Consider the following 22173-nt stretch of genomic DNA (forward strand, 5'->3'; position numbering starts at 1 on the left):
CTTCCTTTCAATTTAAATATTAATAAAAAATAATAATTCACGATAATTAAGAATTCTAATTAAATCATTTTGTAGTACTAGTTTTATTTCAAAATTTATTTTTTCTAAAATATCTCTCCTTGAAAATTGATTTGATATTAACTTAAAAAATGTTACAAATAAAACATCAATTAAATGATATTTTTATAAATGACTTTATTAACTAAGTTATCATTAGTTGATATATTTTTTTTGTTTATATATCATACGAAATACTTTTATTGTTCAAGTTCAAAACTGTGTTATGTTATCCTCATCAAAGATGCTTTATGCTGTAAATAATCTTATACTAAGAATACTAGGTAATTTATTTATAGTAAGTCTCTAAAGAATAAAAAAAGTAAATATAAACTTTCTTTCTAATAACCTAGATTAATTTCGAATAAAAGGTAAGTTTAATGACTTCAACCAATATAATGACTACAATGCTACTCTCTTCAATTCATTTTACACGGGGTTTTAGTTTTCTCACAAAAAAAATAAATCGTGAATAATTTTATAAACAAAACATCTCTATACTTTTTCTTTCATTGTTTTATAATTATTATACACTTAAACAGAAAACATTTTTATAAACAAATCTATTTATAAATACATAAAATACTAGTAGTTTTTTTTTTTAATTTGCAATGTGTTTATAATAGTCTAAGAATACTATCTTCATGTACTTAGTCTATGATTAATATTGAAATAATCTAATAATGATTATATCCAAAGAAATAAATGACATTATGAAAATTATAAAAAGAAAAATAAAAAAGCACGTAAAGGAGTACTATTTTTGGTTGGACATTGGTCTTAGAAAAAAACAAATATTTTATTTTTAATTTAAGTAAATAATCAAAATTCACTATAAAAATTATTTATATATTTTGTTTTAGTATAATAAGAAAATAAATTTACTGTGACTATAAAAACTTTAATCTCATTAATTTTATTTAAATTCTAGAGTTTCATCTTGTTAGAAAATCATATGTTACATATAAAACCCCATCACTTAAAACTTCGATCGTTTGAAGGAAAAAGTAAAGAAGAAATGCTGAGAAAAGTGTTGCGCCAATGTTACTCACTTCATCGTCCCACCGTGCCGCGCCACTATCGAAGGTTTTGTTCTTCTCCTTCAGAGACCACTGCCGCCACAATCTCCATTGACCGTTCTACCCTTTACAATCCACCTGGTACTCTCTTCAATTTTCCTTCATTTCTTTGTTTATTATACTCACTCAACTTCTCTTTCTCTCCTATGCCAGACCATTCTCACCACCCAACTTCCGATTCTGAGCTCGTCAAGCACCTCAAGGGCATCATCAAGGTTTTACTCTATTCATAAAAATTGAGTCTTTAGCATTTGGGTTTCGTCGTTTTAAATTTTGTCATTCGTGATTCTCAGTTTCGTGGAGGCCCTATTTCCGTTGGTGAGTACATGTCCGAAGTTTTGACAAATCCTAAAGCTGGCTATTACATCAATCGAGATGTTTTTGGAGCAGAGGGTGATTTTATCACCTCTCCTGAAGTTAGCCAGATGTTCGGTGAGGTGAGGTGAATTATCTTCATTTTTTGAACTAGAAATGTTTGTATAAATGTCTCTATTTCTAAGAAAAGAAAGCACAATGAAAAACAAAATATTTTTTTCTTAAATCTTTTAGAAGAACTACCATGAGATTTTTTTTACTGATTAGTTTATTGATAAGTTGAAATTTGCGGAGAAATTCATTTTATTTTATTTAAGCATGAAAAACAGTTTAGGATTGTCCAGGTGTCATGACAATGATTCAATTTCTAATACCTTGTTTATTCAAACATAGATGGTTGGTGTCTGGGTGATGTGTCTTTGGCAGCAAATGGGCCAACCTCAAAGAGTAAATCTAGTTGAGCTTGGCCCCGGACGAGGAACTCTCATGGCTGATCTCCTTCGCGTATGATGATGTGCTTTTATGCTTGAATTTCTGTTTAAAAACCTTTTGTTTACATTCTCAATTACATGTGGAAGTTTTTAATTTCTTCATAGGGTGCTTCAAAGTTTAAGAACTTCATTGAGTCATTGCACGTGCACCTGGTGGAATGCAGTCCAGCACTGCAGAAGCTTCAGCAGAAGAACTTGAAATGCGTTGATGAGGAGAATGCTTCTCAAGATACTGATATAAGAACTGCCAGGTCTTTGTTTGGCACTCCTGTATCGTGGCATGCAACGCTGGAGCAGATTCCATCAGGATGTATGTAATGCTTTTCCAATGAAAATAGACTTTTGGGCATAAAATATGGTGTGCAACTTCTTATATGAATTTCCAATTCTGTTCTGTGTTGCATTAAAACATCTTATTGAACTATATTCAAAAAATGCCCTGACCAAGTTATTGCTTTTGTTGTGCTCCAGTGCCAACGATTATAATTGCGCATGAGTTCTTTGATGCCCTACCAGTCCACCAGTTTCAGGTAATAGAATGCTTGCGCTATTAAGCTGAATTAAAACTAAGAACATCTATGAAGCTGCGAAATTAAGATTTTAAATTCAGAAATCTCCTAAGTTTTGCTTTCAAATGTTTCTTCCACAGCTATGTTTATTTTTTATTTTTTCATCCACAGCTATGTTTCGGGACAGATAAGTTTGAACCTCAATTGTTGCGTCCCCTTCTTGCTTCAAAGGGGATTTTAGCTTGGCAAAATTGATTGTTCTAGTTCCTTAATGTCTATTAAAATATAAGTCGTGTCATACTATACCTTGTATAAGTGCTGTAAAAAAATGAAATCCAAAGTTCTCTGTCAATTCCTACAATTTCTATATTGCTCTTGGTGTTACATTCTTTGAAGAATGATTTCTTTGTCTGGGCACTGCAGAAAGCATCTAGAGGCTGGTGCGAGAAAATGGTTGATGTGGCAGAAGATTCATCGTAAGTATTGTAATGTAATCTACACTTTTGAATTGTATTTCCTCTGGGTTTAGTGTATTGATACTTCTTACATATATCGAATAGGTTTCGTTTTGTTCTTTCTCCACAGCCAACACCTGCTACTCTCTATCTATTAAAGAGGTTGAAATGGGCTGCACCTGAGGAATTTGCTGAGCTCAATCAAATTGAAGTTTGTCCCCAAGCCATGGAGTTGACCCAAACCATTGCTGACAGGATAAGTTCTGATGGTGGAGGAGCTCTAATCATTGACTATGGCTTGAATGGAGTAATCTCGGACAGTCTCCAGGTCTAGCATCTTTCTCATCTTATTTTTAGAAGTGTTGCTTTCTAGTGTAGTATAGTATCCCGTATCCAACCTTTTGTCTTGTATTGTAATACCATGGAAATATCAGCATAAGCAAACATGTTGGGTTAAGTTTCTGATAAAAAATAATAAGCATAGTGACAGTAAATCACAATCTATCTCTTTTGAGTATACCTTATGATAATATAGAGGGTAGTTGATGGAACTCATATGGTCAAAGATAAGGTTGTGAAAGTTTTGTAAAATCGACTTGTAGAATCAACTTGCAAACTTGTAAGAGTTTAACCTAATACTATAAATAATGTTAGCAATTCTATTAATGACATATATGCATAACATAATACTCTTAATGCAATAATATTTTAATATTTCCTCCTCATAATAAAGAAAAATAGCAATCAGAATAATAAAGTGTGATAATACTCTAATGCTGAATAAGATTAACCTACATAGATGACTAAATCATATATAAATTCATAAAAACATAAGATCTTAATAAGTAAACAATTAAAATAGGAGTGAGTCTAATAAAATATTGTTGTTGTTGGGTAAAATTATGGCTATTACATTTGATTTCAAACACATTAAATTGCTTCTTGACTAGAAAACTTACATCAGTTTGCCACGAGTTTACTCAAAAAAGAGTTTCGTTGCAAGTTAACTCATTTTCTCTATCTAGGATGGTATGCTCCTCCTAAGAATTTAAGAGTTAACTCAAGAGTTTGAGAAAAGCTCAAACGAAGACACACGTGGGCGCAAAATATGGTGTGTTTGAGAGGAGGGATTAGAAACGAATAGGAAAAAGTGGGAAGGATGAGATGTGTTGTTAATGTTACTCATTTGGGAGAAAGTACCCTAAACCCTGAATAATACTCTTAGGGTATTATAAGGTGTTAGTCTGACATGGAATAATATGCTGAGTGAAATGCTTTAGTGTCTTGGTTCTTCCCCCCTTAATAACTAACAGTGGAAAGAAATAAGTGAAATATATTTCTGAGATATTTTACAAATGTGATTACAGTCTCTATTTATAGACTGTTTTACAACCTAATTAAAGAAAGAAATAATAGGCAATGAAAGCCAGAAATAATGAGTGTTTAAAGCTGTACAAATCAAATCAAATCACTAACAAATCTGTCCTAATAAATATAAAATAGAATCTGCACTTAATTATAACATAATTCTCCTGATTATGCAACACTCCCCCTCAAGTTGGTGAATGTATATCTATCATTCCCAACTTGCAAGTAAGATCTTCGAATTGTTTTGCGGGAAGTCCCTTAGTAAACATATCTGCCAATTGGAGTCTTGAAGGGATGTACTCAGTGGCTATAAGACCATCATCCAACTTTTCTTTAATAAAGTGTCGGTCTATCTCTACGTGCTTTGTTCGATCATGTTGAACCGGATTGTGTGCAATACTGATAGCGGACTTATTATCACATGCCAAACTCATAGGAGCTTCATATTTTATTTTTAGGTCATCAAGTATGATCTTCATCCATAAGAGTTCACACACCCCTTGAGCCATGGCTCTAAATTCTGCCTCTGCACTTGATCTTGCAACTACATTTTGCTTCTTGCTCCTCCATGTCACCAGATTTCCACCCAAGAACATGCAGTAGCCTGTGGTGGATCTCCTATCAACAATCGATCCTGCATAGTCAGCATCAGTATATACTTTCATGGATAAGTTTTCCCCCTTTTTGAATAGCAATCCTTTTCCTGGAGAGGCTTTTAAGTACTGAATAATTTTATCTACTGCTTGCAAGTGTCTTTCTCTTGGATCATGCATAAATTGACTAACCACACTAACTGCATAGGCTATATCTGGCCTAGTGTGTGAAAGATAAATGAGTTTTCCCACAAGTCTTTGATATTGTGTCTTCTCCACTTTTGGGTTTTCCTCATCATTCCCAATCCTATGATTTTGCTCTATTGGCACTCCAGTGGGCTTACAACCCAACTTACCAATCTCTTTGAGAAGATCAAGGATGTATTTCCTTTGAGAAATAAAGATGCCCTGTCTCGAGTAAGCAACCTCTATCCCAAGGAAGTACTTCAGCTTCCCAAGATCCTTCATTTCAAATTGAGCAGCTAGTCTCTCCCTCAAATTTTGTTTTTCAATCTCATCATCACCTGTAATAATCATATCATCTACATAGACCAAAAGTAGAGTGAGTTTACCATTCTGAGAATGTTTTATAAACAGAGTATGGTCACCTTGGCTTTGTCGGTACCCCAAAGATACCATAGCTTGAGTAAACCTTCCAAACCAAGCACGAGGTGATTGTTTAAGACCATATAGGGCCTTCTTAAGTCTGCACGCCTTATTCCCTTCATTAACAATACCATACCCAGGTGGAATCTCCATGTATACTTCTTCCTCCAAGCTTCCATGCAAGAAGGCATTTTTAACATCAAATTGATGCATTGCCCAACCAAAGTGTGCCGCCAGGGAGAGAATAATCCTGACGGTATTCATTTTTGCCACTGGAGCAAAAGTCTCCTCATAATCGATCCCATAGGTTTGAGTGTACCCTTTTGCAACCAACCTTGCTTTATACCGATCCAGTGTGCCATCAGACTTATACTTAACTGTGTATATCCACCTACAACCCACTGCTTTCTTATCTTTTGGTCTCTCTACAATCTCCCAAGTCTCATTCCTTTCTAACGCGCTCATTTCTTCATTCATGGCTCGAATCCAGTTATCATCTTTTAAGGCTTCTTGTACCGATGTAGGGATTTTGATAGAATCAATAGCTGAAAGAAAACTCTGGTGCTGCATAGAAAGTTTTTCTGTAGACACAAATTGGGATATAGGATATTTGGCACAAGATCTTTTTTCTTTTCTCAAGGCAATAGGTAAATCATTTAGGTTAGGTTCAAAAGCAGTATTTAAGGTGTCCTCAAGAGTCTCACTGGTATGAGTTCTTACCTCCGGTTCAGACAATTGAAGTTGCTGTTCGACCAGGACGGGTTCTTGTTGCCTTCGCTGATATTGTTTTCCAAAATATTTGTCTTCATTATTCTTCTCTGGTAATGATGTTGGTGCAGGGTCTTTGTCATCCTTCCTAAGAACGAAATCCTGTAACAAAGGAAAAGGTGGCAACTCAAGGTCCTCAGCTTCTTGAATACTCTCCCCCTGAAGCTGAGAACTAGGAAAGAAAGACTCTGTTTCATGGAAGGTGACATCTTTGGAAATATAAACTTTACGACTTTGAGGATGATAACATTTGTACCCCTTTTTGTAGGGGGCATAACCGATGAAGACACATTTGATGGCACGAGGATCTAACTTACCCCGATTAGGACTATGAACATGGACAAAAGCAGGACAACCAAAGACACGATTCTGAAGACTATTCAACATGGGAATAGAAGGATAGAATGTGGTCATAACCTGAATAGGAGTAACACCCTCTAGAACCCGAGAGGGTAATCTATTAATCAAATAAGTGGCAGTCAGGACTGCTTCCCCCCAGTAAGATCTAGGAACAGATGTTTGGAAAAGTAAAGCTCGAGTAACCTCAAGGAGATGACGATTTTTCCTTTCAGCAACCCCATTTTGTTGAGGAGTGTCCACACAGGTTAATTCATGAACAACTCCATTTTCCTCAAGGAACTTGGAAAGGTTTTGGTTCACATATTCTCTTCCATTATCAGAACGCAATCTCTTAATTGAACTTTCAAATTGTGTTTGAATCATTCTGTAAAACTTTACAAACAAGTGAAAAACTTCAGACTTATCTTTCATGAGAAATAACCAAGTAACCCGAGTACAATCATCAATAAATGAAACAAACCATTTTGTACCCGAGATATTAGGAATAGGTGAAGGTCCCCATACATCTGAATGAATAAGATCAAAAGGTTTAGAACTTTTATTACCATTGGGAGGAAAAGTTGTCCGATGGTGTTTAGCAAACTGACAAACATCACAATGAAATGACTCAGCAGACACTTTTGTAAATAAAACAGGAAATAAGGACTTTAGGGTACTAAATGGAGGATGACCAAGACGTCTGTGTTGAAGCCATATCTGAGAGGATGACCAAGATTCACGACCTTGCTGAAGATTAGAAGTGTGTGCCTGTAGTCTAGCACCCTTTTTACTTTCTTCATGCTGTAAATAATATAACCCGCCCTGCTCTTTAGCAATTCCAATAGTCTTCCCCGTGACAAGATCCTGAAAAACACAATGGGAAGGGAAAAATACCACTGTACAATTTAAATCTTGGGTAATCTTTTGAATAGACAAGAGGTTATTGGATAGTTTGGGAACATGAAGCACATTTTTTAAAGGAAATGAAGGTTGAAGGTGAATGTTACCACGACCATTAATGGGGGTAGTGGAACCATTAGCAATAGTAATATATGGCTTACCGGATAAAGTAGTGTAGGATGAAAAAGAAGAGGAATGAGGTGTCATATGATCAGTAGCACCAGAGTCTATAATCCAGATATTTTCAGTACTAGAAGCATTAAAGGATAAAAAACTAGAACTCTTACCACTCATAGTAAAGGAACAATAGCTAGATGGCTTACTAAGGGAGTCCATGAGAGTTCAAAACCAACTGAGTTTTTCAGATTGGCAAAATTTGATCCTGTTCACACACACAGGAAAAAAAATCTGCCGGAAAAATTTTCCGGTGGCGGTTTCAGGCGGCCAGCGGCGGTTTCCGGCGAGCAGTGGCAGTTCCGGCGAGCGGTGCAGTTTCCGGCGAGCGACGGCAGTGGTGGTCGGTGGTGGTCAATGGTGCAAGGTGGTGGTGGTGGTCAATGGAGAAAGGATAAGGAAAATAGAAAGTTGCAGCAATGAAGGCTGTCCAACAAATAATTGCAGCAATGAAGGCTGTCAAGGAAAATGATTACAGCAATGAAGGCTAAAAAAAAATTTGCGGAAGCAGAGTCTCCTAGATCAGGAGCTCTGATACCAAGTGGAAAGAAATAAGTGAAATATATTTCTGAGATATTTTACAAATGTGATTACAGTCTCTATTTATAGACTGTTTTACAACCTAATTAAAGAAAGAAATAATAGGCAATGAAAGCCAGAAATAATGAGTGTTTAAAGCTGTACAAATCAAATCAAATCACTAACAAATCTGTCCTAATAAATATAAAATAGAATCTGCACTTAATTATAACATAATTCTCCTGAATATGCAACACTAACTTTTAAGAGATGGTTCCCCAAGTGCCTGGGTTTTTGTCACAGTTATGTATGCAATTTGTCAGTGTGCTGGTAAGCAGGAAAAGGAATGCTGTTTGCATCTCTGTAGTAGCTCTACTCTGGGGTTACAGAGGGGTTATTCTTCTGAAACTGTTCCCATTTCCTATAAATAATACAGATTCTGAGTGTTTCTATCAGTGGAGGATTCTAGCCACCTCGGTATCTGTCTTTTCTTCTACTCTTGCTTGTTTATTTGTAATCAATGCCACTACCGCAATCTGTTTTACTGTACCATGGGAATGGTTAAGACATGTTACTGTCAATGATTGTCATCCTAAAATTAAATTGAAGTTTCTTTATGCTGGTAATTGTCATGAACTTTTGGTTACAGTACCATGTACAGTACAGTCTAATATCTGAATACTTGTAGTTGAAATATTACATGTAGATTGTCTTTCCTCACTCTTGCTTTCTCTTATGGTGTTTGGATTGATGCAGGCAATTCGAAAACACAAGTTCGTGAACCTTCTAGACGAACCTGGCTCAGCCGATCTCAGTGCATATGTTGATTTTGCTTCCATTAGGCATTCCGCAGAGGAAGCTTCGGGTGTGCTTCCAAATTTTTCTCTAGTTTTAACAAATAGTATGATGATTAAAATCAGACTAAAAAACTAATTTGGTAACACATGCAGGGGAAGTGTCTGTCCACGGGCCAATTACTCAATCTCAATTTCTTGGTTCTCTTGGTATAAATTTTCGTGTTGATGCACTCCTTCAGAACTGCACGGAGGAGCAGGCTGAAGTCCTGCGAACAGGTTACTGGCGCCTTGTTGGTGATGGTGAAGCTCCCTTTTGGGAAGGACCCGATGAAGGTGTTCCGATTGGTATGGGTACTCGCTACCAGGCCATGGCTATAGTCAACAAGAACCATGGTGTTCCAGTTCCTTTTCAGTAACCCAAACCCTAATCAAATTAAAATTTCCAAGCATTGCAACATCGTTTTGGGTTCACCAACGTTATAACTCAAATCAACTTTTGGCACTTCTGATTCCTATAATTATTTCTTCCATTTATTTATTCTTAGATTATTGTTTCATAGCCTTTAGGTTTACTATTTTATGTAAGAGTTACACGGTGTAATTGGAAGTTAATTGCTCTTCCTGCCTTAAATCTATGTTTAGAAAGAAAGAACATTGAAAGAAGAGAAAGTCTTCAATGTCAATGGATTGAATGAAGTCTTCAAACTTGTTAGGGTGTGTATCCCAATTTTTTTTGTTTAAAATATTTAAAAATCAATCTTTTTATAGCATAAAAAGTGAAAAACAATTAATAACTAGTCCACTATTTATCTTAATTTATAATTTTTTAAAATTTATTCATTAGCTCTTTTATGATCACCTTTCTTTGTCCTAATTAAATTTACTCAATTAAAATACTCTAACAATTTCTCAACAATTGGTGTAAGAATCATCAGATACGAAATTTTCATACAAAAGTCACATCTTTCAAAAGTTCAATTGAACATGGATGGACAGACTTTTTCTTTTGTTTGCCAGGAATGTAGTTGAAGGCTTTGACATACAAAAAGAATTAGAAAGCTTACCATTAACTGAACATTTCTATAATCTTCTACTGCATTGGAAATGAAATTGGATGCTGAAAACCGCAAATTTAACAATCATGCAAACCTCAAGAATCAAGATTGTCCCAAAGCACACAATAAAGCAGAAAGTACAGATTGAAAAAAATAAATGGGCAGAGTGCAAGAAATTGAGTATCTCCTTAAAAGGTGAAAATCCACAGCAGATAAATCTACATGACTAATTAAACATCATAGTCACACACAGATAAAGTAAAATTTATCCACATTATATTTGGGATTATGGTTTTTGAGCGCCCTTTCCAATTTCCAATTCCCAATTCAGTTCATTATTCTAGTGATAAAAATACCCTTCAGTGGTTCACCCCGTTTCGACAAACACCTGAGCTGCATAAAAAAGATTAGAAAAACAAAAACTCATTTTTTCCTCATTACAAATAAAATTGAAATCCAGACAAAATGAAATGAAATTACAGTGTACTCAACTACAACAAAGAAGCAAAAACAATGAAGTCCTAAACAATGGCAATCTTTGCACCAGCTTCTTCAAGTTGCTTCTTCGCATCTTCAGCTTCTTCCTTCGAAACCCCTTCCTTGAACTTCTTCGGCAACCCTTCGATCAACTCCTTCGCCTCCTTCAGCGCCAGGCTCGTCAACGCTCTTACAGACTTAATCACCGCTATTCTCGCGTTGCTCGGCACCTCCTCGATCACCACATCGAACTCCGTCTTCTCCTCCACCACCGGCGCCGCATCCGCCGCAGCTCCTCCGGGAGCAGCTACGGCAACGGGAGCAAAGGCCGCTGCGGAGACCCCGAGTTTGTCCTGGAGGAAGTCCACGAGGTTCTTCGCCTCCTCGAGGGTGAGTCCGGCGATTTCGTCGCCGAGCTTAGTGATTTTCTCCGGCGCTTCGACGGCAGAGACGACGATGCGGGCCCGGCGCGTGGCGGTGGTGGCGCGGTGGAAGATGTTGGGGAATTGGAGAGAGGGTTTGGCGGAGAGGTGCGCAGGGTAAGAGGAGGGTGTAGGACAAGATAGGGAGCGAAGGGTAAGGGTTGTTAAAGTTGTTGAAGCCATTTTGTGATGAAAGAAAGGTTTGTTCCGTTTGGGATTTGAGGGAGAGAAGAAGAAAAGTGATGCAAACTCAAATGAACACTGAAGATAGGATAAGGGGATTTTGAAGGGCTTGGTTATGGAGGCCTTCAGCTTCATCTTACCATATTACCCCTCACTCTATCTATAACCCAACTCTTTCTGCTCAATATAAGGGTAAAACTTGTAATTTCTCTTTTCAGGATAAATTCTCCGAAACAATTTTATTTATTTATTTATTTATTCTTTCTCTCACTCCTTCATGATAAAAGCACATAACATTTACCTGTTTTTTATTTTATGAAAACTTTCCTTCATCTTTCATATAAAATGCTTTGTATATGGTCCTTTAAAATATGGGATGAACAAAACATGCTTTATAAGGTTTAACAAATGTCATTGTTGCACAGGACATTGGATTAGTGTGAGATTAGTTTCATATATGTAATACTATTTTCAATTTGTATAAATTTCTTTTGAAAAAAAAATGTTCTAAAAAGTGATTTTGAGAAACACAAAACAGTTCTGGGATCCATGACATCATTGAAAAACAAATTTCATTCTAGTTTACAACAAATTTTAACTATTTTTTTTAAGAAAACTTGGATTTCTTAGATGACAATGTTTACTGTATTCTAATATTGTTATTTGTATTCTATTTTTTGCTAATAATATTATTTCTTGTGTTTCCTCCCTCTTGCTTTCTTTGATGGTATACCTATTTTTACACAGGAAATTCAGAAACACAAGTTTGTGAACATAGTATGTTTGTTCCTAAAAAAGAACACAACAGTGCATGAGAAGATGCCATTAGATAAGCACTGTCATGCAATTAAACAAATGCACCAAAAACTGAACTTTGTAGCAATAGAGCATGGTAATGAAATAAAAAAGTACATGGAAATGAAGTTATAATGATGATGATGATGATGGATGAGAAGGAAGGAAAATTGGAGAAACACCTTCTAACTTCTCTCTCCAACAAGACATTCCTTATTCTCTGCCTTTTATTTGCCCCTAAAATTAACTTTTAAACTAGAATAACCTATAAATTTTATATTTAATAAAGTTTAGTTAATGTAATGACAAAAAACTGGACAGGTTTTTTGTTGTGATAAACAAATAGACCACTATTTTCAAAATATTCTTGCTCATAACAGGATGATAATGACATCATGATGATGATTTTGAACATTTCATCTTCTTACCTTCTTACTTTAAACAATAATCTTGTGTGTCTTACTCTCCTATAAGTGGAAAGGTTGATATATCCAAGTAATCATAGGCCCTAAACCATTTCAGAATATGTCTTTAATAAAAAATGAAATTTTTTAAGAACACTTAACACATTTTATCCTTGACAAAATACTTATTCCCCCATTAAAAATTAAAAATATTAAACATAGGTGTTTCTTCAAAACGCGCAGTGGAAATGTTTCCAACTTTATCACTGTTTTGCGACTTGACAATTCTGCAAATGATTTCTATCATACGTGAATATGATCTATACCTAAGATCCCAGATTATTGAGCTTAGCACAACATGAAGTTCTTGGAAATAAACAAAAAGCATTATAACATTGTGTTGTCAAATGCAGGACACACTTGTATTGTATCATAGTTGACACACAACCCAAGCTCGTAAATTTCTGAGAAGAACGATGAAATGGATAATTAAACCAACAAAACATAGGCAATACTTTCATCTCAGTTAACAGGTGAGGAGCTGAAACATATCTAACCCTCATGAAATCATGCAAAAAGAAATCTCTTATTTTACAGCCAATTTATTGAATTAATCAAGGTAAACGTTCCAACTAACAGCACACCCACAGCAACAGACACTTCAAGCTCTGTTCTTCACATTCTTGGATATCGTGCCTGCCAAGAAAAATATTACATGTTAGTTGGCATTATATAAAGTCTTCTCTGAACAAATTATTTTCCTAGTTCATTTTGGTAGATATTTCTGGCTTACAGATGTTTCTAAATCTCAATCCGTGTTCTCCAAAAGATGATGTATATATACTGAACAGTAACAAGTTAATAAATCACTCTTGTAAATGTAAAAATAGAGAGAAGAAATAAAACTTACGAGGGTGCTGTTTCATGAAATATTTCCTGCTATCATTACATTTCCTGAAAGTCATTTATATATTCAATTTTTCAAAATTTTACAAACACAGTCTTCGTTGTATCATCATTTCCATTTCCTATGTGTTTTCTATCTGGCACAAATTCAAAATAAGTTACTTTCATTTGACTTACTATGTTCCTTCTCCACCCTTCTTTCAACAATTATTTTCAAATTAAGAACCCCTTCAAAACACATCTTCCCCTGCGAAGACTGTCTATTCAAATTTAAAACTATAGTGATTCTGCCAGCAATCGCAGAAACTGAGAGTCACCCAAAACAACTTCGAAGCTTAACATGAAAAAACAGGAATAGCTTTACAACTTTGAAGTTAGCTAAAGCACAGGGAGCACAAGCAATCAATTGACAAGCGCATAGAAGCACAGACCAAATAGCCATTATCTTTATCTAGCTAGCTTTGGGAAAAATACAATAATGATGATCCTTGTTGTCAAGACACCGTGATTTTAAATTTAACCCTGAAAAAGTTTATGGGCAAGAATACCACTCCTCGTAGAGCTCAGTTGGCCTTACATTACAAATAAGACGTGAAGACCCCAGTCTTGTTTGGAAGCCATGACATGAGGATTGCAGTGAAGAAGATAATTCTTTACAATTACAAATCAAGCCCCGTATTATATTATAACCAAACCCGTTAACAAGAAAAAACAATCTATTAGCAAAATTTAAAATTTTCAGGAACGCAAACTCCCACTTCTAGGAATGTAAGAGGAAGTAACATTCCAAAGATTTTTTTTTATCGTTTTATATTTTCAGAAAAAATGAAAATAGTAAATAATAAAACCAGACATACCCTAAATGTCATGCTTCATCAAAAGCGTACACGTACATCATATGGAAATCAAAGAAAATGAATGATTTTCTTTTCCATCTCGAATTTGAAAACGATTATTTATACTTCAATTTCAAATGTTTATCACATCAAGAGGTTTATTGATAATCAATAATAAATATGAATACCAAACCAACTATTGGCAACAAAATAGTTATTACATTAGCCATCGTGTAGTGTAAGCCTAATGCCCAGAACAGAGCGTGAACGAATCCTATTTTTTCAAGTAGTAACTAAGCTCAGCCAGCATCTACGGTTGTGTCTGGGGTATAATTTAAATCAAATGGCCGGGGATCATGTAGTGGGCTCAAACCCACACAATAACCCAAATTTAAAATGTCATCTTACGGTTTCTGAGATGCATCAGGTGTAAAGTACAGACATTGCATTGCAATACCAAACAAGAGTAAGAAAGAAAGCAGGTTTTTTTAAGTAATTCATAAACGGATAAATAACAAACAAGGAAAGAGGTAATTGGAAATTAAATTTACAGGGAGAGGAGAAAAAAATGGTTGGGAGGTACCTAAGGAATGCTAATGCCCCTTGCCATGATCATCATGATGACCCTCCCACGGGTGCCTCCAGCCCTAGAAAAGACCAAAACGAAACGACGCTATTGTAAGTTTGAGGATGAAACAAATTGAACGAATTACTGAATTACGAGTGAGAGTGGTATGTTACCAATACAACAGGAGCATCTTGCTTTGCCCTGTACATTACCCAAAACCTGGAACAAGAAATCATAGAATCCATGAAATTAGGGCAAAAAGAAAAGGAGCATATGAACAGCATAGAAGTGAAGTGAAAACTGACCACATGACCGCGCACAAACCCTTGCCGGTGATGGTGTGCCATCGCTTTGGGTGATGAATGGTAACACCTTTGTAGGTTGTGCTATCGCCGTGTCCTCCCATCTCTCTCCGCTTCCTCAATCACGATTCTCGCGTCGTTGCAGATCGAATGAACCCTCTTATTTGAGATCCCCTCTTTACCCTTTCTTCTCCAATTTTTCTTTCTTTTCCATCACTAACTTCATAAACGGTGCGCTTTATTCGAAAACATGATTTATCAATTTTCGAAATTAAAATAATTTTTTTTTAAGAATTATAGTTTAGTAAATTAAAATTTCTTTGAATTTCCAATTACAATATTTAAGAAATATAAATCACTTTTAAACTTTCCATCTCAAACATTAAAAAATAAATTATTTTAATAACTTTGTAATTAAACATTAATGTTGAGTCAAATATACTTAAAAGTATGTCTATTGTTACTGAAACATGTTTATCAAGTATAAATTTTGCCATGTTATTAATTAAAAAATATTTTAACGAATTAAAAAATAACATTTAGGAATCTCAAGAATAGACATTATATTTGGATTGACTACAAATAGTTATGATTATAATTTAACGGGTTGTACCACATATAAGATTTTTCTTTATAGTGTCAATGTATATATTCTTTACAAATTTGAAATTTAGCCTAATTTATAACTGAATTGTATCACATATAAGATTATTATATAGTTTCATTGTATACATTCATTAAATGTTTTTGTCTTCTGTAAATAAGTGTTTTTTTTTAATCTAAAACATACTTTGGTTTTTCTATTAAATTATTAAGATTATTTAAAAAAAAATCATATTATTAAACCTATTTTTCTTTTTTGCACAATATTATTAACATTTCTCTCTAAATGAAAAAAATTTAATTTGAAATAGTTTTTTAAAGAAAATCTAAAAACGAAAAATTAAATTGGACTCCTTTGTTTCTTTGATAATTTCAAACTAATTTACTGTTATTTCTTTAAAACACATGTGTCTTCGCATTTTTATTATATTAAAAATATATAATTTTAATATATATATATATATTTATAATTAATTAATTAAAAAATATTATAATTTTATAAAAACTATGTAGTCGTTATTTTAAAAAAATTATTTAGTTATTTTGAAATAAAGAGAAATTATTTAATTTTTTATTTTATTAAGTATATAAATAAATTTTTTGTATTTATTAAAGAGTAAAATTATTCAATTAAATATAAATATAAATATTTTATAATATTTTAAATATTTTTTCTTATTTTTTTTGTATAGGTGATTGTTTTAGTTTAAAAAATGATTATTTAAAGGATAAAATAATAATTTGTGTAAATTCTCTTTATTAATGTTATAAATATAGATATAGATGAGATTGTTTGTGGTTGTACTTAAATTTTGTATTCATGTTTAAATTATATTTTAGTTATCAACATTATTATAAAGTTATTACTTTTGTTATTTTTACTTTTTTAAATTAGTAATTTAACCTCTTTGTGTAATTATAAAATGTTAACAAAGTGTTTATGTGAATAACGAAGTTAACTAACTTCTTATATACTGTAACAAAAGGAACAATAACACATAAAACACATAAAACAGCATTTTTGGAATAAAGAAACTTCGAATCTTATTGTGAAACAGAACTTAACAACAAAAGAATGAAAAGAAAAAAAAGTGATTAAATTGGTTTAGATGGTAATTGCTTATTTGCAAGGAAGTGTCGTAGCATCTGCAGAGCTGGTTTGGGAGTGTAGACTGGAACTTCATGCCCAGCACCTCTTATGGTCACAAAAGTAAGTCCTTCATACACCATTCTCCACCCTCCTACCTGTAGTTCAATAATAACACACAAATTCATTCCAATTCATCAAAATTAAATCCATATAATGAAATGCTTCATAGTGGTTTCTTCTTTCAATTCACAGTTAAGATTTGAATTTTACCTGTTGGCTAGTGTACCAGGGAGTCCAATCTTGAACAATGGGGAGGCCCAACTTTTTGAGAGTGTATCTGGTTCCAGTCACAGGAACTCTTCCATCTGTATCTCCACTGTATAAACAAACAAATTTTGTGGATGTTATTGTACAATACTCTTAATTACTTGACAGATAAAGCAAACATTGTAGTAATCTTGTGACAGTATTGTATTAGTCACTTGTGTGACACATCTAATCATCAGTGTTTTATGCATGGATGCTGAATGAAGAATCTTGTTGATCAGAATCAATCCATTAATTAGTTATCTCAAACTAAGAAATAGTGTGTACCTGAAAACCCAAATGCGAAGACCACCAGCTACAAGCTTCTTGATGACAGGAAGGATGGAAGGTGGTGACTCATTCCAAACGATGCTACTGTGGACAAGAACAAAAGTAACAACGTCAATACATGTTCCATTCATCATGTGTTTTAACATTAATTTCATCAGTTGATGTAATGTCTCAAACTTCTGTGTCTGTCATGATTAGAAAAGATGAACAAGAAAATAGAGAAGGTGGATGAAAACCCGCAGTGAGTCCATGGATAGGAAATATTGGTGACATTGGCATGTAGTGCGTTTTGGACTTCTGGCCTGTTTAGGTAAACATCAGTGTAATCGGATGCACAGGGATCATAGCCTGCTGGTTTTCTACGCCACTCGTTCTGTTCAAACAAAAAATGTATATTTAAACTATACACTATAAAACAGAAAACATGTTAATGTGGAATTTTAGACAGAAAACATTAGTCGAAAGCTCACGAGTTTGGAAAAGGTTCGTGGGGTTCTGACGACAGGGGCTGTGCTATCGATGTCGACGAGACATGTGGGAGTGTACAAGCTATACATGTCAATAACGTCATACGCCTCGAAGAACTTAACCATGTCGTCTCTGCATTCATCTGATTGATTTCGTCTTCTGAAATCGCATTGGGTTGTAAGGTTATGGTATAACGCATCAGATATCACTCCATGATCCCAGGCATACTCTACCAAACCCTTTTGATCTGTTTCGTCGTCCAATGCTGCATTTCCAATCTGCACAACCAACATCATTTCTCGAACTAGTTAATATCTATGAGTTTTGGACACGTTTCTTAAATGATATGTCTGTATCAAACTATCCTGTCTAATTCAAAAAATATTTAGTGGATTTCTGTCTTTTAACATAATCTTCTACATTTTAGAGATTATACGTGTTTCGTGTTCAATGTTTCGTCTCAATGTCTTTGTTAAATAGGTTACTATTGGTTTCGTGAAGTGTCTTTTTTTATTCTTCATTGATTTGTTTTTACCTATGCTTCATGAACACAGGTATGAAAAAAAGGAACTACTCGTCTTATAGAGTTAACGGGGGAGTTTTACCATGAATCCTTGGAAGTTGATGTAGTCTTTCTTGGCACGATTGAGATTCATGTCGAAAATGAGCTCCGAGAGTTGTGGAACGTAGTGCCCTGAAACATTAGAACAAAAGAAATTTAATATGAAAAGAAGATACAAATCATGGTAAAGAAATATATTTGTGTTTTAGACCATAGATACCTCCATAGCTTTCGCCAGCAATGTAGAACTTGTGTGATCTGAATTGTGGAAATCTCCTAAACCACTTGACTATGAAGGTGTGTGAATCTTTAGCTGATGTTGGAAAATGAATAGCATCAATAAATCACTCTTTGTAGAAGCAAGTGAAAAAAAAATCATAGATGACAGCAACATTACCAGTATTGGCGTCACCAAGCTCATCCAAATCCTTGCTGGTGTTGGTGTAGGAGAATCCCACTCCAACAGGGCTTTCCAAAAACAAAAGATTGGCAGCTGTAGAAATCATTTTGGTTAACAAGGATCATCACTTTTTCTAGCATAGATACTTATATTGATGTTTATGCTGCAAAAATACTATCAACTTCTGGTTTAAGAATGTAAAAATTGACCAACCATTGTTCCATGAATAAGGGTTCAACATCAGCTTTGGCTTGCTACTGTCCTGGGGAAAGAAGGGTCCTAGCTCCTCTGCTTCTCCATAACCAATTGAGGAACAACCTGGGCCTGAAAATATTCATGCATTTGAGTAATGTACATTGTGTCACGCTCAGCTATTAAGTCATATTGCTAGTTGCTTCCAACTATTTCTTCAAAATAAAGTTTAAACTTACTACTTAATTAATAGTTTATAAGACACACGAAAGATTATATTTATAGCAAAAGACATTATCCTTCTAACACGGGAAAAAATTTCTTTGTATTATTAAAGACTTCACATGACACAAGAAACATGTAAAAGGGTGATAAAAACAATATTACTTTAACTTATATTTTGATTCCTTCAAATGCAGTAGTTACTGAGTTATTATGTGACAGTATAAGAATATATCAGCATTAATTACTTAATTGTCACAATCATTCATTTGGGTCAGTAACTGATCACGTACCTCCATTGAGCCATAAGAGAACAGGTTTTTTGTGTGGTTTGTGAGTGGCCTCAAAGAACCAATAAAACAGTGCTCTTCCATTAGTTTCATTGACTGTGATATAACCTGCATATTGTCTGAACTTCACTGGTGGTTGCCCTGGTAATCCATAAACTCTATCAGCTTCTTGTTCTGCAAGTACTTCTCGGCTAAGATAATTATCATGATCAGATACTGAAAGCTTTGATGCAGCTAAAGCTGCTTTGGTGAAAGAGAGAAGAAGCAGAAGAAGAATATTGGAAATAAGTGAAGACAAAGCCATAACTGATATGTGTTTCTCAGTTTGTTTCTGTGGTTTCAGAAGTTGGCGAGGGGTTTATATAAGGAAGAGACTTAAGAAAAGAGTGACTTATACGAATATATTCATGTTAAAAGCTCAACTATCTCTAAATGAAAATATTTATGTACTGATTTATTACTTTGCTAAGGAATATTTACTTCTTAACTTTTTTATTAATAATTAATTGAAATTACTTATTTTCACTTCTTACTTTATGACCAGCAATAAATTATAATTATTTGTGTTGTTTAATATAAAGATAAAGATTTGGTGATTGTTGTATTAGTTAAGACACTGGTGTCTTTGTTTTTCTACAGATTTTTTTTTTTTTTTTTTGTATTTCTTATGTATTTTGTTTCAAATATAATTTTATTTGAAAAATAGAAGAGTATACCCCACCTTTGTTGGTTATTGTGTAAATTTTACCATTAGTAAAATAGATATTTAATTAACTAAAAATAATATTGTCAACAAATAATTTACAATAATGTAGTTTCTTATAGTTTTAAAACAAAGATTTATGAGAATTTTTGTACCAAAACGAAATTTGTTCAAGTGAGGAATAAATTTATTAGGTACTATTTTTTTTACAAAAAAATATTGATTTTTAATTAAATATTATTTAATAAATTATTAAAGGTATTCTATATTTAATTAGGAATCTAAAATATTAAATAATTCATTAAGGGACTTTATATTTAATAATAAATTTACCTTTAATTGGGAAATTGTACAGAAAACTGGCTATTTTTAGTTATAAACAATTTTAGTATGTCATGAAAAGAGGTTTTTCAATATTTAATAATTAATAACTTTTTGAAAAAATCATCTTGGACTTGGTTTCTAATATAAAATTTATATTTAATCATTTATTTAAGAAAAATTATTTAGCAAGAATGTTTTGGGATGTTATATATATAGAAAATTTTATTATTTTGTTAAAAGTAATTTCGGTATGTTACGCATAGAAGTCTTTACACAATTAATAATTAATACATTTTTTTATAGAGCATATAAAATTAAATTTCCAAAACCAAAATTATTTTTTAATAATTTATTTAAGAGAATTGTACCTAATAAAAAAGTTTTTTTAATTAATTGGGAAATTATATAGAAACTTATCTTGTTATGACTAATTTAGGTATGTTATACAAGCATAATATATTTTAAAATAAATATTATGAAAATTAATTTATAAAATAAAATATAGATTTAATATTTTTTTTATAAAATTCTTATCGAAGAATAATATGTTTAATTAAGAACAAAGACCTTTAGCGAGTATAGAATAATATTATTGTAAGATTAGTCATCGTTGTTTCATTATTTAAAATATCTGAAATTCAATTTAAAACAAAATTATTTAAATTAATAAAGTCATATATATATATATATATATATATATATATATATATATATACTAAAATCAAAAGATGCTTCAGGTTAGTTAGTTTTGAAAATCTTTTCTTAGTTTTAATAAAAAATAACAACTTTTACGTAAAGTTAAGTTAGTGTCCATTAGTTCAAATAAAAAAAAATGCCATTCTAAATTGTGAAATTGATAGCTGAACAAAACAACAATCGAATCTCCTTTTATTTGCATTTATTTAGACTCAAATGTATATATAATAACAAACTAACTTTAGGACATGTTTGGTTTAAAAAATGTTTAATGTTTTCGATTTTACTTTTATTTTTTATAAAATTTTCTTCTTATTTTTATTTCAAATGTTTTTTATGAAAATTAATAGATATAAGAAATGTATTATTTTCAAATTAAAAGTCCCTTATTTTTGTTTGATCTTTCTGGTTTTATAATCTAGTTAAGAAATAGTGAATCCCAAAATGAGTTATATAGCAAATGAGAAAGCAAATAAAACATGTTAACATTTAATTATTTATGCATGCTCTTTTCCCATTTCACCCATTTTGCATGTATGTTATAAAAACAAAACATCAAATAATTTTTTTTATAAGTACCTTATATGTATTTATTTTTATTTTATTAAAAAATATCTCTTTAAACTTATTTATTTGAATTCCCTTTAAATATTAGAGAATAATGAAAGTATTATTATGTACTAATATATTACAATCTTATGATATAATCATATTATCATCTTGAATGATATAATCATATTATCATCTTGAATTTAAGTTAGTGATTGATACATCATACTCTTAGTGATGTAGTCACATGATCATCGATATCTATGATTATAATTTTAGTGATGTAGTCACATGATCATCAATATTCATGAATGGGTTGTGTCTATCATAACCAGAATATTTTTTGAAGGAATGTATGATTTTTCTTTTGTTTTTTCACGATCTTTTTTGTGAGATCATGGGTCGATCTTGCTACATAAGGGTAAGGATGACAGATGTTGAAGGTCTATTAAGTTTCATTGGCTTACATCTTAGGTTGAAGAGTTGGGAGATCATAGGTCAATCTGGTTAACATAATGTAACAAATTGTATTCTGATTCGAAAAATTAATAACAAGATA

General features: G+C 32.9%; 4 protein-coding genes across 6 annotated transcripts; 1 reads left to right on the plus strand and 3 right to left on the minus strand.

Moving 5' to 3' along the window:
• Window positions 1–1035: 1035 nt before the first annotated feature.
• LOC137835039 (uncharacterized) lies at window positions 1036–9684 on the plus strand. Its single transcript, XM_068643704.1, has 10 exons — window positions 1036–1217; window positions 1290–1351; window positions 1430–1573; window positions 1845–1955; window positions 2048–2252; window positions 2414–2472; window positions 2875–2927; window positions 3012–3234; window positions 8930–9038; window positions 9124–9684. Exons 1-10 carry the CDS (start codon window positions 1076–1078, stop codon window positions 9384–9386), a joined length of 1371 nt encoding a protein of 456 aa, XP_068499805.1. The 5' UTR covers window positions 1036–1075; the 3' UTR covers window positions 9387–9684.
• A 508-nt stretch (window positions 9685–10192) lies between these two features.
• Window positions 10193–11235, minus strand: LOC137830411 (large ribosomal subunit protein bL12c-like). 2 transcript variants are annotated; one of them, XM_068637743.1, is made up of 2 exons: window positions 10518–11235; window positions 10193–10413 (listed from the first exon to the last, which is right to left on the minus strand). In XM_068637743.1, exon 1 carries the CDS (start codon window positions 11105–11107, stop codon window positions 10547–10549), a length of 561 nt encoding a protein of 186 aa, XP_068493844.1. In that variant the 5' UTR covers window positions 11108–11235; the 3' UTR covers window positions 10193–10413; window positions 10518–10546. The 2 variants fall into 2 exon arrangements, with proteins under 2 accessions (XP_068493844.1, XP_068493836.1); XM_068637735.1 differs by having other exon boundaries at window positions 10193–10418.
• A 1445-nt stretch (window positions 11236–12680) lies between these two features.
• LOC137824118 (NADH dehydrogenase [ubiquinone] 1 beta subcomplex subunit 2) lies at window positions 12681–15143 on the minus strand. Of its 2 annotated transcripts, none has more exons than XM_068629578.1 (4): window positions 14922–15143; window positions 14790–14835; window positions 14632–14695; window positions 12681–13002 (listed from the first exon to the last, which is right to left on the minus strand). In XM_068629578.1, the coding sequence occupies exons 1-3, from the start codon at window positions 15020–15022 to the stop codon at window positions 14642–14644; spliced, it is 201 nt and encodes a 66-aa protein (XP_068485679.1). In that variant the 5' UTR covers window positions 15023–15143; the 3' UTR covers window positions 12681–13002; window positions 14632–14641. The 2 variants fall into 2 exon arrangements, with proteins under 2 accessions (XP_068485679.1, XP_068485687.1); XM_068629586.1 differs by lacking the exon at window positions 12681–13002 and adding an exon at window positions 13216–13260.
• Window positions 15144–16539: 1396 nt separating this feature from the next.
• On the minus strand, window positions 16540–19714 carry LOC137836657 (serine carboxypeptidase-like 34). Its single transcript, XM_068645713.1, has 10 exons — window positions 19346–19714; window positions 18852–18962; window positions 18636–18731; window positions 18459–18551; window positions 18282–18370; window positions 17679–17954; window positions 17445–17581; window positions 17206–17292; window positions 16882–16987; window positions 16540–16766 (listed from the first exon to the last, which is right to left on the minus strand). Exons 1-10 carry the CDS (start codon window positions 19644–19646, stop codon window positions 16617–16619), a joined length of 1446 nt encoding a protein of 481 aa, XP_068501814.1. The 5' UTR covers window positions 19647–19714; the 3' UTR covers window positions 16540–16616.
• Between the last annotated feature and the right edge of the window lie 2459 nt (window positions 19715–22173).

The sequence above is a fragment of the Phaseolus vulgaris genome, chromosome 11 (assembly GCF_000499845.2).
Source record: "Phaseolus vulgaris cultivar G19833 chromosome 11, P. vulgaris v2.0, whole genome shotgun sequence".
Classification (NCBI taxonomy): Eukaryota; Viridiplantae; Streptophyta; class Magnoliopsida; order Fabales; family Fabaceae; genus Phaseolus; species Phaseolus vulgaris.